At 31.9% G+C, this 15,427-nt stretch overlaps 1 protein-coding gene across 1 annotated transcript in view; it reads left to right on the plus strand.

Moving 5' to 3' along the window:
• Positions 1-15,427, plus strand: part of LOC129004777 (ankyrin repeat domain-containing protein SOWAHA-like) — a 114,949-nt gene that overhangs the window by 10,565 nt on the left and 88,957 nt on the right. The window contains exons 3-4 of the mRNA XM_054433403.1: positions 4,577-4,933; positions 8,820-8,939. Of these exons, the coding sequence (XP_054289378.1) occupies positions 4,577-4,933; positions 8,820-8,939 (477 nt within the window). The remainder of the gene's footprint in view (positions 1-4,576; positions 4,934-8,819; positions 8,940-15,427) is intronic.

Consider the following 15,427-nt stretch of genomic DNA (forward strand, 5'->3'; position numbering starts at 1 on the left):
TAGCAAACTTGTTTGAATAAACGTAGTTTTACACTTTTGTACCAAATCTCATCAAAATCGAAAGATGTTTCTTGGAATTATTGTGATTACGACAATAGAAACATTTTAAAATGAGGTTGAAGTGTTTTTGTCAAAAATCAGTCTTGATCCACATCTTACCATAAAACCAACCACAAGCTTATACCCTATCAATTCCCATTTAAATGAATCAAGTTCTCAAGAATACCAGTCTTTATTTTAAAATAATTATTATCTTTAAACTCATTCTTTTGTGTAGGCAACATTAGTAACACGTCTCTCCTACTCCTAGTACGACCACACCATCCCAGGAATTGATCACCATGTAGTGTGTAGTGGCCGGTAGCAAATCCTAGTTGAACAATGGTGTGTGGTCTGAAGTGGTGTAGGCAGTGGCAGTGAGGCTCTGGATTGATATATGTCACCTGATGATATCTATAGATACAAGATAGTCGAATCCATTCATACCGAGTCCATTCATACAATACAAATTGTTAGTGGTGTCCATTTGTTATACGTACTGCCTACGAGTCTACCTATGGGGGCTAGGTCTCTATTATAGGGAAACAAAGTAAATTTATGTTGTTTTCACAATCATTGAGATTTCACCTAATAATTCTCTCTGGTCAAAATATGGATTACTTTAAAAAATTTTATGTTTTTACCTACGACCGTTATTTAAAGTAGCCGTTTCAGTTCAGTTCTTAGAATTGAAGAGATTCACTTAACAGCATTGTTGTTTTACTTAACAACACAAATAACGGACCAATGGGGTTCAAGGATTGAGAGAGAAGAAGTAAAATTGTAATGCTTCAAACGTCAACTAATCAGCTGTTTGGCCAATTTAATTGTTAATGAGTGGTACAGTTAGTGTTTGGTTCAATTTTTTATTGCATCACTGTCCATTGCAATGATTGGTTATAAACGAAGACCATAACCTCTCTTTTTTAGAAGTTATGAGTAGTAATTGTTAGTGATTAAAAAGACTGTCGTAGGTTAAGTAGTGTATGCAACTCGCGTAAATAGTCTTAACGACACTCATAGAGGTTTTTAATAACATACATCAATTGGGTCTGATGATGATTGGAGTGTCCAATCAAAATTGATCACCACTTACCATCATATACATGTATTTACAGTCTTGTGAGTAAACAGTATAAGTGTAAATATATTATTATAATTGTTATTTGACATATTTTTTGTGCTTTAATGTTTTAAGGCACTCGCCAATTCTCGTACCTTAAATTTCTACTTGTGTCTTTAATGTATCTTTACGCAATCGTTGTGTAAACTACTATTTTTTAAATTTTGACCAACTATTAATTCCCACTAACATCAGTCATTATACTGAGTTGTAACCTCAGGTTGTTCTGCAAAGAGCGGTCTAATTGTCTTTTCATGTTTAGTACTGGACCTAGGTACTATTTGTCTCTAGGCTTTTAATTAATGATGCTTATAACATGGTAAATTAGTAGTACATGTGTGTTCACTCTATACTATACTCCCTTGTAACCTTTAAGAATATAATAAAAGTGACAGATTACATTTTACATCATCTCAGGCCTTGCCACACAGGCCATCAAAATCCCAATGTATCTATACTAGCTATTATAAAAAAGAGGTGGTTGCTGTATGTGTGTATGGGAAAAGTAAACTCGAAAAATACTGGTCGGATTGGGCTGAAATTTGGCATGATGATAGCTCACATTCCCGATTAACATATAGGCATATTCTTATTTCAAAAATCCTTTCGGGCTCCACCCCAGTGGCTCTGGAGTTTCCCATGTTAACCTTATGAGAAATGGAATTATTGAATCTTAACAGCTGTTTCAATTAAACAAGTTGGTTCTGTTCTATGATGTTCAATAGCATTAAAGTTACAAGGATTACCAACAGGGTGCAGCACTATTATTTCTTTTACATTTATGACAACAGCTAATTTGCAACCAAAAGGTGAGTGAGCGTAGCGAACGAACTTCAACCTGGAGGCGAGTTAGCGTAGCGAACGAGCTAACCTGAAGGCAAGTGAGCGCAGCGAACGAGCTCCAACCTAAAGGTGAGTGAGCGTAGCGAACGAGCTCCAACCTAAAGGTGAGTGAGCGTAGCGAACAAACTTCAACCAGGACGTGATTGAGCCATGCGAACGAGATAATCTTGAAAATTAAGAAGTTAAACGGGGCTTACAGCTAGTTTCTTATAAAGAAAAGATTTTGTTTACTTAAACAGACAAATCATTTGTATTAATTGCATTCTAAAACAGCTGTTGATAGTAAACACATGATACACACAAGAGCCTTCGTTTTCAGTTTTAACAACTGGAGTGGAGTGATTGACTTTGAGTTAAAATTATTACTGTTATTGGTTTTGAAATAACGCCTGTAACACTTTGCAATTGCTCGAATTCAAGCAACAGGTGCACTAGTATCTATATATAAAGCTAGGATGAATTTGAACCTTTAACACCAATCAGTTGCATACTTGAATGAATGGTCTTGCTGTGAAACTTCTCCAAAAAAAGGCAGGGAAGAATCACTAAATCTTCTCTGCGCTCTCTCCCTGTGGCGAGGCACGGGGAGAACAACTAGTTTTTATAAATTTATTATCTTTGAATTAACTTGTCTTGAATCAACCAAAATAACACAGTTTTTACTTTATCGCACACCAGTATTCCAACCAAACTACACAAAACAGGGTACTTTGATTATGCACGTAATCCGTGTACGCTTGGAAATAGGTTAGCAACACTTAAAGATATTACGACTACGATCAGCAGGTGCAGCGTTTCTCATTTCGTTCAATGTTTGGATTTAACCTAACTAAAAGTGTTGTACAGTGTTTGAAAGACTAATTATTTATATGCTTTATAGTAACTATAGGAAAAATATAATGTGTAATGCGAGTGCAAACTGCTTTTGCTGCACTAGAGAAACTTTCCACACTCGCCTATGGCTTGTGCATAAGCATTTCTCATGTGTGCAGCAAAGTGCCACTTCGCTAGTGATGGGATAACCGATTGGTTTCCATGACCGAATAATAAATCAGTAATTTTTAGTGTAAATCGGTTATTTATAGTTGAATGAATCACCGAATTAATTTTAGTCATTAGTCACCTTTCCAAACCACAACTAATTTTTATCTTGTGAGAAACTGAATAGGATTTAGTCGTTTGGCGTCAATCGGTGATTTGTAGTCTAACGAATCGCAGAATCAATTTTAGTTCAAACATTTATTCCAAGCAACAACTAGTTTTACCTGATGGTAATAATTTATAGGTATTACATTAAAAAGGTAAAAAATAAAATAATCGTAAAATAAATTTAACTGAAAAACTTTTTGTTAAAATCACCAAAGTGCTCGGTTAGACTAATTTAACCGAATCAGGATAAAATAACCGAACTAGTCTGTTGACTCTCAATATCCGAATGATTCGGTTATTTTCATTCAGTGATTTCCACCACTACATTTCGCCCATTAGTTACACACAAATAACTATTCTCCATTTGTTTTCTTCCTGCTAGTTGATTCAACTCATCCATATATAGCGTACAATAGTCTTTTTCCTACAGTCACCCGACAAAGTGAGCAGCTGATTGACTTTTATAACTTCGATTTAACCTGTCATTTTGTGTTTATAGTTTATGTTCTCTTTTCGGTATTTCTGAACTTTCTGGACTTTTCTTTTAAACGTTTTTAAAACATTCCTACGATCTTAATAAACAAGAAAATACCTTTAAAGCATTTTTTTAGGCGCGGAAACCACTTCAAATTACAAAAACATACGGAACTATATTCTCAAAACGCGGAGCACATTTCTTGCCGTGGAAAAATAGCGGAGTGATACGGACCGGGTACTACTTTCTCTAGGGCACCTATTTGTGTTGCCAGCTGAACCTAAAAACGTGTTGTATAGTGTTTGAAAGACTAATTATTTATATGCTTTATAGTGACTCTAGGAAAAATATGATGTGTAACACGAGTGCAAAAGGCCTTTGCTGCACTCAAGATCATACCTCTCGTAAACATTGCTCTCGTGTGCAGCAAAGTGCCACTTTGCTCACTAGTTACACAAATAACTATTTAGTTTGCTTGGTCAAACACTAAGTAATCTACATCAGCACAATGATGCAATGCATGATGTAATGTGTTGAACTGTCGGTAGCACAATTCAATCTACAATCATTTTTATTCTAAACCTGGCTAAAGCATATAGTAATGGAATGACCAGCGAGTTGGACAAGTGGTAGTCTACTACATTAAAGTCTTTTGGTGCATATATAGGCCTATAGGTTTTGCCTTCCATAGAGGTTTTAAATGTGATACTTTCATATGTCCTCAAGTAGGCTGTAAAAGATTTGTATTGCTGCCACCAGGTCTTTAGGTACTTTGACTATCTATATTGAAGAATGTTGAGACTTTTAACGCTCCTTGTACTGGTCTTGTTCTCTTCAATTGGAAGAGACATGTGTAGCATAGGGTTAAACACGTATAATAATGAACAGTAGAATAATCAAGTCATTAAACAAGTGATAAAGCATTTCAAAAGTTTTTTCTTTTCCAGGGTGAAAAATACCTGGTGTTGAAGAAGAAGTATCGCACCCCGAGTATCCAGAGCCACGACCAGTTCAGTCCTGTTCCCACTCCTGACTTGAACCCATCGTCTTCCATGTCCTCCCTGTACTCCTTGGGAGATAAGCGGTCCATGGCTCACTCCGTGTCTCAGGACTCCTTGGACAGTGCTACGTCAGCAACCTCCCCTACTCGGCAGCCTCCCCCGTACCGTCCTCCGCCTCCACCTACACCCGTCAGTGATGCCCCGCCTGTACCTCCGCGCAAGAAGAGCACTGGTAGTAACAAGGAGAATTCACCAGAGGTCCAGGGGCGACCCACCACCATTGGAGCCGAGGCGGAAGTTGATGTGAGTTGCTTATTTGTGTGTTTAATTGCATGTTTGGGTCTCTTCAAACTCTTCATATAACTAAAGCTTTTTTTACTAAGTCAACTACAAATTATTTATTTGTAAGATAAACCTATTCAATTTCTTCAAAGCACAATAAAATTAAAGATAAAAAACCTTCAATATTTTGTTTCTATGAAAAGTAATTTTTTTAAATAATGTTGCAATTAGGCGAAAATAATAGTTTATCACATGGGCAAAATAGTGTCTTTTCAACCCTCGCACATTTTGGGTTGTACTTTAGCTGGGTTGAAAAGAGTCATTTTACAATCTAGTAAAATTACCATAAATATACCTACTATTTATGGCATTATTTTAAAATAAAGTAAAAAAAAAATAAAAAAAATAAAATTACTACCTGTAAAACTTACAAATAGTTTTTCTGCATAAAATAGATGATAAATCCAACTAATCAATAACATGCTATTGCAAATAGTCTAATAAATTATAATCTTTGATAAAGTATTATTTGATAATCTCCGTGAGCGACTTCCTGTCGAGATTCTACTTTATATTTATATTTTGTATATGTTTTGTGTTAAGGGTATTTTTAAATATATTTTTTCACAATTTAACTTCGGGTTGTAGTAAATTATATTTAGAAAGTATAACTATTGAGTATGTAAATAGAGAAAGTATAAGTAGACTTATTCAAGTGTAGTCAAGTGAAGTAGTCAAGTTAACCTACAAAAAAACAGTTTTTTTACAATCTACCCATAAGTAAAATTGATTCTTTAATGCATTGGTATCATATTTCTTTCTATTTATTCAGTTTGTAATTGAAAAAACAGCGTCCATCCACTGGCTTATTTGTTGCTAAACTCTTTCTAGTCTGATAAATAGGTAGGCTGTATAAATAAATATTCTATTAAACTATAAGTCAGATAAATTACGATAGAATTGTTTACTTTCGCAAGCCCCTAGGAGTATATTCCAAACACAAGGCTTGCTCAGTAAAGAGTATAGATTCTAGTGGATGGTTATTAATGCTCATCAGTTTGTGACCTAATTGTGTACACAAATTTAACATCTTGCAGCTGTGAGCCTAAACTGAGTCGCCATATGTGATGTGTGTTTTCGATAGAATATACACAGTGTACGTGTTCGGGGGTTGTGTTTTTGTTTGATTTAACCTTTGTGGTAAGCGTTATGTGTGGTTTATCAACCTGCTAATAAATTAATTATGTGTAATTTTACTATCACTTTAATTCAATTAATTTAAAACTCAATTAAATTGTGAGACTTTTAAATTGAAATGGGTTCATACAAATGTTCTAATTTTATGTGTTTCAATTAACTATTGTTATAAAAGCAAAAAAGTTTATCCTGTCCAAAAAAAGTAATCTAAAAAATATTTTTTTCTTACTTAAATCACTACTGAAACTTAAAAACTATAATAGGATCGTAGATTATTGCTCTAATGTTCTGTGTTTGAATTTTTCTATCGTTAAAAACATAACACATTGCTTAAAGCAAAAATTTCTGCTATTATTATGCACATTGTGAAATAATTTTTAAAATCTATTTCTTATTTATAACTGTGAATATAAAAATGGAATCTAACAAATAATTTTTTTATTGTCGTGTGATTTAATAAATTAATTGAGAAGCATAAAACGGTTTCAAGCTATGTTTTCTGCCATAAATTTGATCTTTTGCTTAACAATCACATAGAAATGCATTATAAATCAAAATACTCTTATTTTTGTGTTTTTCAATGCTTACAAGTGGCACTGATTAGAAAAAGTTGCACTGGTCACTTACACCAAGGTAGGAAACATGTCACCTTCATCTTTCGAATCCGATCCATAATTTATGCAACCTAAAAAACCTTAATTGCTTTTTCACACTTTGGAATCTTGGATCATTTTATTTTTATTAACAATGTGAGCATAACTGTTTTTTTAATGAAAAACTTATATTTGATATTTTATGACCTTAATCCATCATTAAGTAGTTTGTTTCTACTATAAAAGCATGGCCTACCTTTTATTTATTGCTTTAGCATGGAAAATTCAATTCATTTTTTCCATTTTATTAACAATTTTGAAATAACCTTTTACTTCCTACTTGTTTTGCAAAATAAATGATTGAACTGATTTTACTTTATATTGAAGACTCTCAGATAGTGTGTCATTTCTACAGCCAATAATGAATAGTGTATTGACAATCTAACAATTAGGGACTATAGCTATGATTGTGGCATTGTTCTGAATGATTGTTCTTAGTATCCGTTGTAGAATGTAAATGCTTTTATCAAAATTGTATAACATATCTATCTGCTAATGTTCAATTTTTATTTCTAAATAACTTCTTGATCAGCATCGTATGTGCTATTAAAATACCTGAAAGTACAAAAATACATCAAATAACTCTTCTTATAACATATTTACACATACACTGTTTACTCACAAGAGGGTAAATACATATGAAAGATGGTAAGTGGTGATTGATTTCAATTGGAGTGTCCAATCACCACTTACCATCTCCCATATGTATTTAACGTCTTGTAAGTAAACAGTATAAGTGTAAAAACGGTTGAACATCTTTAGTACGAACCTCGGTAAAACAAATTCCTTGATAAAACAATTTTTTTAAAAATCCCCTTGAAACTTTCCTAAAGGTTAATGCAAAAAATAACTCTACACAACGTAGTTATTAGGTTAAAACCCTCCATAAGACGAATTTGTTTGTAACATGGGCTAGAACTGCTTAACCTCTATACAACTAATATTCTTAGCATAAATTTGAATTTGATTAAATTCTTAGAAATTTGTGTTATAAAGTTTGCTTTTGTCTTGTATAGGTTATACAAGACAAAAGCAAACTTTATAACACAAATTTCTCATGATCTTAACATTCATAGTACGTAGTTTTCAAAACAAAACGAAGCTTGTCTCAACATGAAACACCCACTCATCCTTCGTCCTTCCTCAGTCATTGTCTCAGAGCGAGGAGAAACCTCTATTAGACGAATAACAGCAGTATTAAAACCCCGATAAAACTAACCTTATTTAGAAATAAAAATTGAACATTTACACATATATATATTAAGAATACCTCGATAATAAGAATTTTTCGCCTACCCCTTGACGTTCGTCTTATAGAGGTTCGACTGTATATTATTACAAGTGTTATTTGACATATTTTTTGTACTTTTTTTATTTCTCCACAAATAGGCTTTCCCAAATAGATTTTCTGACTTTACATTCATCATGTAAACTCTTAACATATGAAGTTTCTCAGTCCCCAACCAATGAACTGGTAGTGTTTGAGTTAGTGTCTTGATGGTGACAGCTGTAGCCACGGCATTGACAATGGTCTTTATGATTGTTCTTAGTCTGTTGAACCTCTGCATTGTTTCTTGTTACCAAACTCCTGTCATCGTAGTCTTCATCAATCATCCTCCCTCCCAAGCCATGATGAACCCTCACCATCTATATGAAATTTGATATTTCCTTTGTGTTTGAATCGTCTTTGAGAGAACAGTGGGAATCTTAAAATAGTCTGTGATGTTTATAAAGAGTTTAAATAGTTGTGTGGTTCTTGTTTATGTAAGTCGTTGTGGTTGCTTGAAATGAATGTGTGTGAGTGGTACAATTAGATGTCAAAATGTGTGTATATGTATTTTTTAAATGTAATTTTGATAAGTAACACTATACAATATTACACTATTGATAATATATTTGTAAGAGCTTGTTTCTTCTATAAATCCTCATTTGATCAGTATCTGTTATTTCGCTGGATTATATTCTCCGTGCACATTCACTAACTTGATCACTTCACAGATTCTATTTAAAGATAATATTAGTTTGGACTTTATTGATTTGTGTTTGTTTTATTTTAGGAAAGTGATCCAGAGAACAAAATTAGTGTTAAGGAATGCATGCAAAAATTCCAACGCATGGCTTCTGAAAGTGCATTACAGAAGGCTCATCTTCCTGCTTCAAAAAAGAGATTTGATAAGGTAAGTTCTGATGGTTTTATTTGGTTTGGTATTCTAAATTAAATATCTTGAAGACAAGTGATTCTACAAAAAACTATTAAGAGTATGTGTTTTCAGGAAATCGTCTTTCTAATCCAACGATACTTCAACAGTAGAGATCGGTTAATACCGCAACCAAGATATATAACAATTAATGTGATACCATACTATACGAATGTTATGACAATTTTCCCCCATTGTTGTGCCAGAAGTTTGATACTTAGGTCAAAGATTGGTCGTATCAGTCAGTACCAAATAGTAATATTTATGTACCGGTAAAGGTCACTGACAGGCAGAAAACCAGGCATGCTAGACCCATGTTTATATGCTGTTTTTTCACTGTTTCATCCTAAGGAACAAATATAGAAAGAGAGTTTGTATACACATTGTAGGACAGGGTGTCCAGCCTTAAGTATTCCAATAGCTAACTTTTTTATTTTATGTCTGACAGTAAACTTCTTATGCCGGACATCCTTTACTTTTTTTATGTTGCTTTTAGGTATTTTTTTCAAATTTCAAAAATTGTAGTTCTACTATAGTACAGTAGAACCTCAATAACAAGACTCAAATTCAAATTCAAATTCTTTATTAACTCATCACATCTTATAATGCACAAGGTACAAAAGATTGGAGTGTCGTCACAATATAAACTAAAACTAAACTAAAACTAATAAAGTTCACAGAAATAAAATATCTCATAAATACAGAAAAGACCTTATCATTCAGCGTATCATTGTACAAAGTATCCTTAAAAACTCTTCTACAGTGTAGTATGGTTTTTGTAAGAGAAGTTTGTGTAAATATGTAAGGGCTAAGTTCTTGGAATTATTGTTTAGTAAAATGCTGTACAATTTATTATAAACGTTTACTGCCATGTATTTTGGAGAGTTTTCTTAGAATGAAAGCCTATGACGAGGAAATTTCTATTTGTTCTGATGTCGTGTTGGATAGGTATGGTTAAATTTACAGTCATCAAAAATTTTAATATCATTAGTTTAAACATTAGTTTAAATATTTCAATTATGTAAAGATTTGTAAGTGTAAAGATACCAATATCTTTAAAGCCATTATAGCCCTCACTATTGATTTTTGAGCGTTAAAAAGAATTTTAGTTTGGGGCTGAAATCCCCAAAGTACTATTCCATACCTTATTGATTCATGTAGGCGTGGAATACCGTTTTACATGTACATCCATTGATGTTGTATTACTAATTACACTTGGTGCAAACCTAAACATATTTAACTTCTTTGACAGATATTGAATATGATTTCCCCATTTTAGTTTATAATCAAAGTGTATTCCTAGAACCTTGTGGGTCTGACTGATTTTAGCTCTCCACAGGATTAATTCTCCATCTTGTTTTCTCACAATTTCTAATTTTAAAGTACAATAAGTGGGTTTTAGAATTATTCATAAAAGTCCATTTTTGTAAAACCAATTTTTTAGTTCATCCAGTTGTTTTTAATTGACTTTTCTAATTGCTGAAAATAATTCTCTTTTTTTTACCACGACATTAGTATCATCAGCATACAAAAATAAACTGGTTATATTTGAATCAAGGTCATTAATGAAAATCAGAAATAGCAATGGTCCCAGAATAGAACCTTGAGGTATACCTTAATGGACACTATCCCATCTATACGGACACCGTTTGTTCTGTTTGTAAACTACTGTGCGCTGTTTTCTATTTAGTAAGTAGTTTGAGAGAAGACCTAAGACCTTTTCTCTTATACCAATGTTTTTTAGTTTGTAGATTAAAAGTTGATGGTTCACACAATCAAAAGCCCTGAACAGATTGCAGAAAACCACCGCAACACTTTGCGATCCATCCAGAGCCTCCGAAACTGAGTTAACATATTTAGCGAGATCCAAGGTTATTGAATGATTTCTGCTAAAGCAGAATTGTGATGGCGACAGTAAATTATTATTTTCAAAAAAATCAGTTATGCAATGATGAATCAAATTTTCAAATACGGTATTTTAAAAAGATTACTAAGTAGAGAAATAGGTCTATAATTTTGTATATTTGTTTTTGATCCTTTTTTGAAAATAGGTTTCACTTCCGAAAATTTGAGCTTATCAGGAAATTCTTCATTAAAAAAACTTTGATTAACTATTTTGCTTAAAACTGGAGCTATGATGTGTTCCGAAAATTTAATGAGTTTGATTGGGATTTCATCTCATCCAACAGCATGGGTTGTTTAGACCTCATATTATTTTAATGATTTCTAATGTGTCTGTAGAGATGTATTACAAGCTACATTAGTGTCTGTCACCGAAACTTTAGGAATTTTGAGATAATTAACTGTGTTGACATAATGATGATTAAAACTCTCATGGGGATTATTAAATAAGACTTGTTATCAAGGTTGACTTCTTATCAAGGTTTTAATTATAAGGTTTAATTATTATAAGGTTTAATTATAAGGTTTGGGGGAAAAAATTATAGGGAATTTGAAAATGAACACTTGTTATCAAGGGTGACCTGTTATCGAGGGTCTTGTTATATCAAGGTTCTACTTACTTCTAAAAAAACAATTTATTTTTGACATGCCGTAGTAAAATAAAAAAAATGCAGTAAAAAAATGTCAAGATTCGATTCATTGGAGTCGAATCATATTTATTGGAATTAACACATCATATTAAGCAATGTGTAATAAATAATTTTAAGATTTGTCTAAGTACATATGTTTAAAAAAAAATTAATAGCTTCAATGCTGTGTGTGTCAAATAAATTCCCTATTAAAAACCAGTAGAGAAAATATGATTTCAACAAAATTATTACAGAACATTAGATTTAAATATTTGTGTAGAGCATAATTTTATTCAAGAATTTCAACAATAGTTGGCAACTCACCTGAAAATGAATTTTGCAAACTATTTCGTTTAGTCATTTTGAACTGTAATGTTTGAATCCCTTTAAACCTGTCCAAAATGTTTAACCAATGTATTATTTAATTCTATATAGCATTATATTTTTTGTTTTTTGTTCAATTTAAGTAAATTTAATTATCATGTCTCTTTTACTTTATTTTTTTTTTTATTATATAAGAATATTTTGTATCTTGCGTACTTTATGATTTACAAGGCTACTCATATTTGACTTGTTCGTACGAAAAGACATATAAGTTACTGAACCTTATTTTTCAACGTAGCTTCACTTGTTGGTAAAAATATAGGTTACCCTTTAATAGGTTACGAGTGGCAGATTTAATTGTCAATGCACTTAAATATTTTTTTGGATTTTGGGCCAGCTTGTTGTTTACGAAATTTTAAAGTGTTACTAGGCCAATTTTTTATGAGTTTTTTGCAGTTAATTCTTGAAATTGTAAGATTAATTCTTATCAAACCCCACGTCTGTTTTTTATAATGACAAACAAGTGATATTTTGTCAGAGTCAGTATGTAAATATGCTGCACCCAAAGCAGATTTTGCTCCCTGCGTTCACTGCCAGAATTACACTCTTTTGCAACTGAATGACCATTTAATGTTGTTTACAACAGTTCAGCCTTACGTGTGGCTACTATGTAAAGTAAACTCAGTTTGTATGTAGATGTCCTTATCCTGTTCTATATAGAAACAGGTTTAATTCTATGAGGACCCCCAAGGAACTTTTATTTATATGCATTTTACTATCTCAGATATTATTTTTGTTTTAGAATATCATTATTTTATTATCATCAACATATGCTTGTCGGGTGATTAATTAATATAACAGTGTCTTATGTGTTTAAGGACGTTGTGTTTAATAAAACAACAAAAACTAAATTAATTTTTATTCCACATACACAGCATGAATAGTCAAATAGGTACATACTTTTGAATACATTGTTAACTACAAAAATATTTAAAAAAACCATTAAACAGAATATAGGCATAAGTATATAAAAATATATATATTGTATACAAATATAATTATAATTTAAAATGAAAATTTTAATATTAAATATAAATACAATAGAAAAATATAAATAATCTGTATAACTTAATTTTTATGTATTTTATATAATCAGCAGACATAAACAAGAGCAGCCTGTGCATCTGCTGGGTCGCTAGTAAAAATGTTTAGTTACACATCTTTATAGAATGTTTTGAAAATGAAAAAAATGAACTGTTGCTTGGAAAAAGGATTCGTTCCAAATAGAGTAATATATTAAACACACTAAAAATATAGGTAATTAACAAAATATAATACACTTAAACGGTAAACACATTTAACAGATTTAACAGTTCGGTACAGTATATCTGTTATGTACACTTATACACACGTAATGTATAACAAAGTGAACATGAACGAATGGACTAAATAAAATGTATTTCAGGAAAAGAGTAATTCAAAGGTTTGTAAAATAATAACAATATAATTTTAAGTGTCAAAGAACAAAACTACCATAAATCGGCGAAATACAATTTAAAAGAAGAATACAGGAATGTAATTTCCAGGAAAATATTTATTTTTTGAATCATGAATTTTTCCCTGTATGGCATCATTATATTTTTTATAAACTGTTTCTACTTTCTTACTTTATACATTTTATTTATACAAGCACAAATTTCTATGGCACAAAAAAACCTTTGTACAGTAGCCTACTGTTTATAACCGCTTAAAACACATGACAACTTTCTTAATTTCTTACAGCTGAAAATCATTTCAATGTTTTCATTGTTGTACCTCAACTGTTGTAGGTGTGTTGCTCAATTAAACTTACTTTTTCATTCTTAAACTGGTTAACAAATTTTTATATTTTTTTTGAAAGCATACATTACGGTTGAAAAAAATTAACCAAATATTTTGACAAAATGTTTTCAAAATAACTTTTATATTCAAAATCTTTCGTTCAAATTAACCCACTTTAGATTAAACCAATCGCAATAATGTTTTAATCATGATGCTGCCAGGCTAGTAATGTTTGAAAATTATATCTTCAACTCGCTCTAAAACCAGCGAATACTTCAACTTGGTAAATAAAAATTGAACTGTACTCAATTTCTTTGAATACAACATATTTAGTGAACAAAATATTGTAGCTCTCCTAAAAAATGATTTGTGCAAATTCATTCATTTATTTTGGACAAACACCCACATTTATAAATTTTAGATGCAGATTATTTGTTAATATTTGCATATTATAACTTTTGCAGCATATTTAAGACTGTCTACAACCTTGACATGACAATGGAAAGCCTGCGTAATTAATTGACATGAATTTATTTAATGGTGTTTTATACAAATATGAAATCCCACGCGATATGGGTTGGTAATGTTTGGATACTATAATGTCTTCAGCGCATTATTCAATTTATGGTTATTAAAATATACTTAGCTATGAAAAACAAAGTGAAATTCTTTTGAAATATATTATTTTTTTATTGTGTTTCAACCAAGATAACTTCATTGAAATTCACTATATTTTCTATACTAATTATTCGCATACTATCTGCGAAGCACTCAGTCTACTAACGTAGCGCAGTACAGTACAGTATGCAATGTTGAGTGTAGGGGCTGGGCTGTATAGAGGAGAGTGTGTCCATGTTCGGGCGCCACAATAGGATGCCGCGTATAATTAGGGGAGGCCAGCCTTTGATGGTGGCCAACAATGGCCTGCAAACAATACAAACACCGTCTCTTATCCCGACTTTTGTTACAACAGGGGCTCGTGGCCAATTAACCAGGTTATGGCTACTTTGGGTAAAAATTATGTTGACGAAAGTGGGATGTGAATGTATTATTTTTTTGGTTTATTGTGTGGACTGATTTTTTAATGAGTCGTATTTGATGTAAAAGAGGTTTTGTTATTAGTATGGTTTTTTTTATAAAAAAAATATATACAGATTTTTCAGCACAAAACGTACATATTTGAATACTAAAAGGCGCTGGGCTTTTCGTTACGCTACTCCTTTTTTTTACCAACTTAGCAAATTTTACTTTATTTTGTTTTTTCTTTATATTTTTCTAAAATTAAAAGTAAATCGTTTATTGAGTTGAAATATTTACAACTAGGTGAAACCCTAGTTGATTTTTTTTTAAAAAAGAAATCTGCTTGTTGGGAAGACACGTTCTAACTTCAAAGATAGGTATATCCGTTACAGTGTAAGTTTAATTTTTTCTTCGTCACGGCGCGTCAGTTCGTATCGTACTTCTAAGCCAATGAATAACCCTCTAGTTCCTTGACATGGGGGATGTCAGTTAGTTGTCTCAGCCTTATCAAAGTTGTCAATATAATCTCTCTACGGAATGTTAGGTGTAGTGGAATATACTTGAAGTGAAGTTGGCTTTTATTCTTGAACTGTTAGTGGCCTCCTCATTTATATGGTTGTGCAGCTTCATTGGCAAAAAATAATACAAATGACATAGTAATGTGGCATTTTAAAAAAGCAAAGAATAATGTAAATTTGGTTGTTACCTGTAATCGAAGTAACCTCTCTGAAAAGTCTGCAGTACCTACATTGCATTTTTCGAGCTCATTAT

This window comes from Macrosteles quadrilineatus, unplaced genomic scaffold (genome assembly GCF_028750875.1).
Source record: "Macrosteles quadrilineatus isolate MER2022 unplaced genomic scaffold, UCM_ALF_1.0 Scaffold_11__1_contigs__length_5352618, whole genome shotgun sequence".
Classification (NCBI taxonomy): Eukaryota; Metazoa; Arthropoda; class Insecta; order Hemiptera; family Cicadellidae; genus Macrosteles; species Macrosteles quadrilineatus.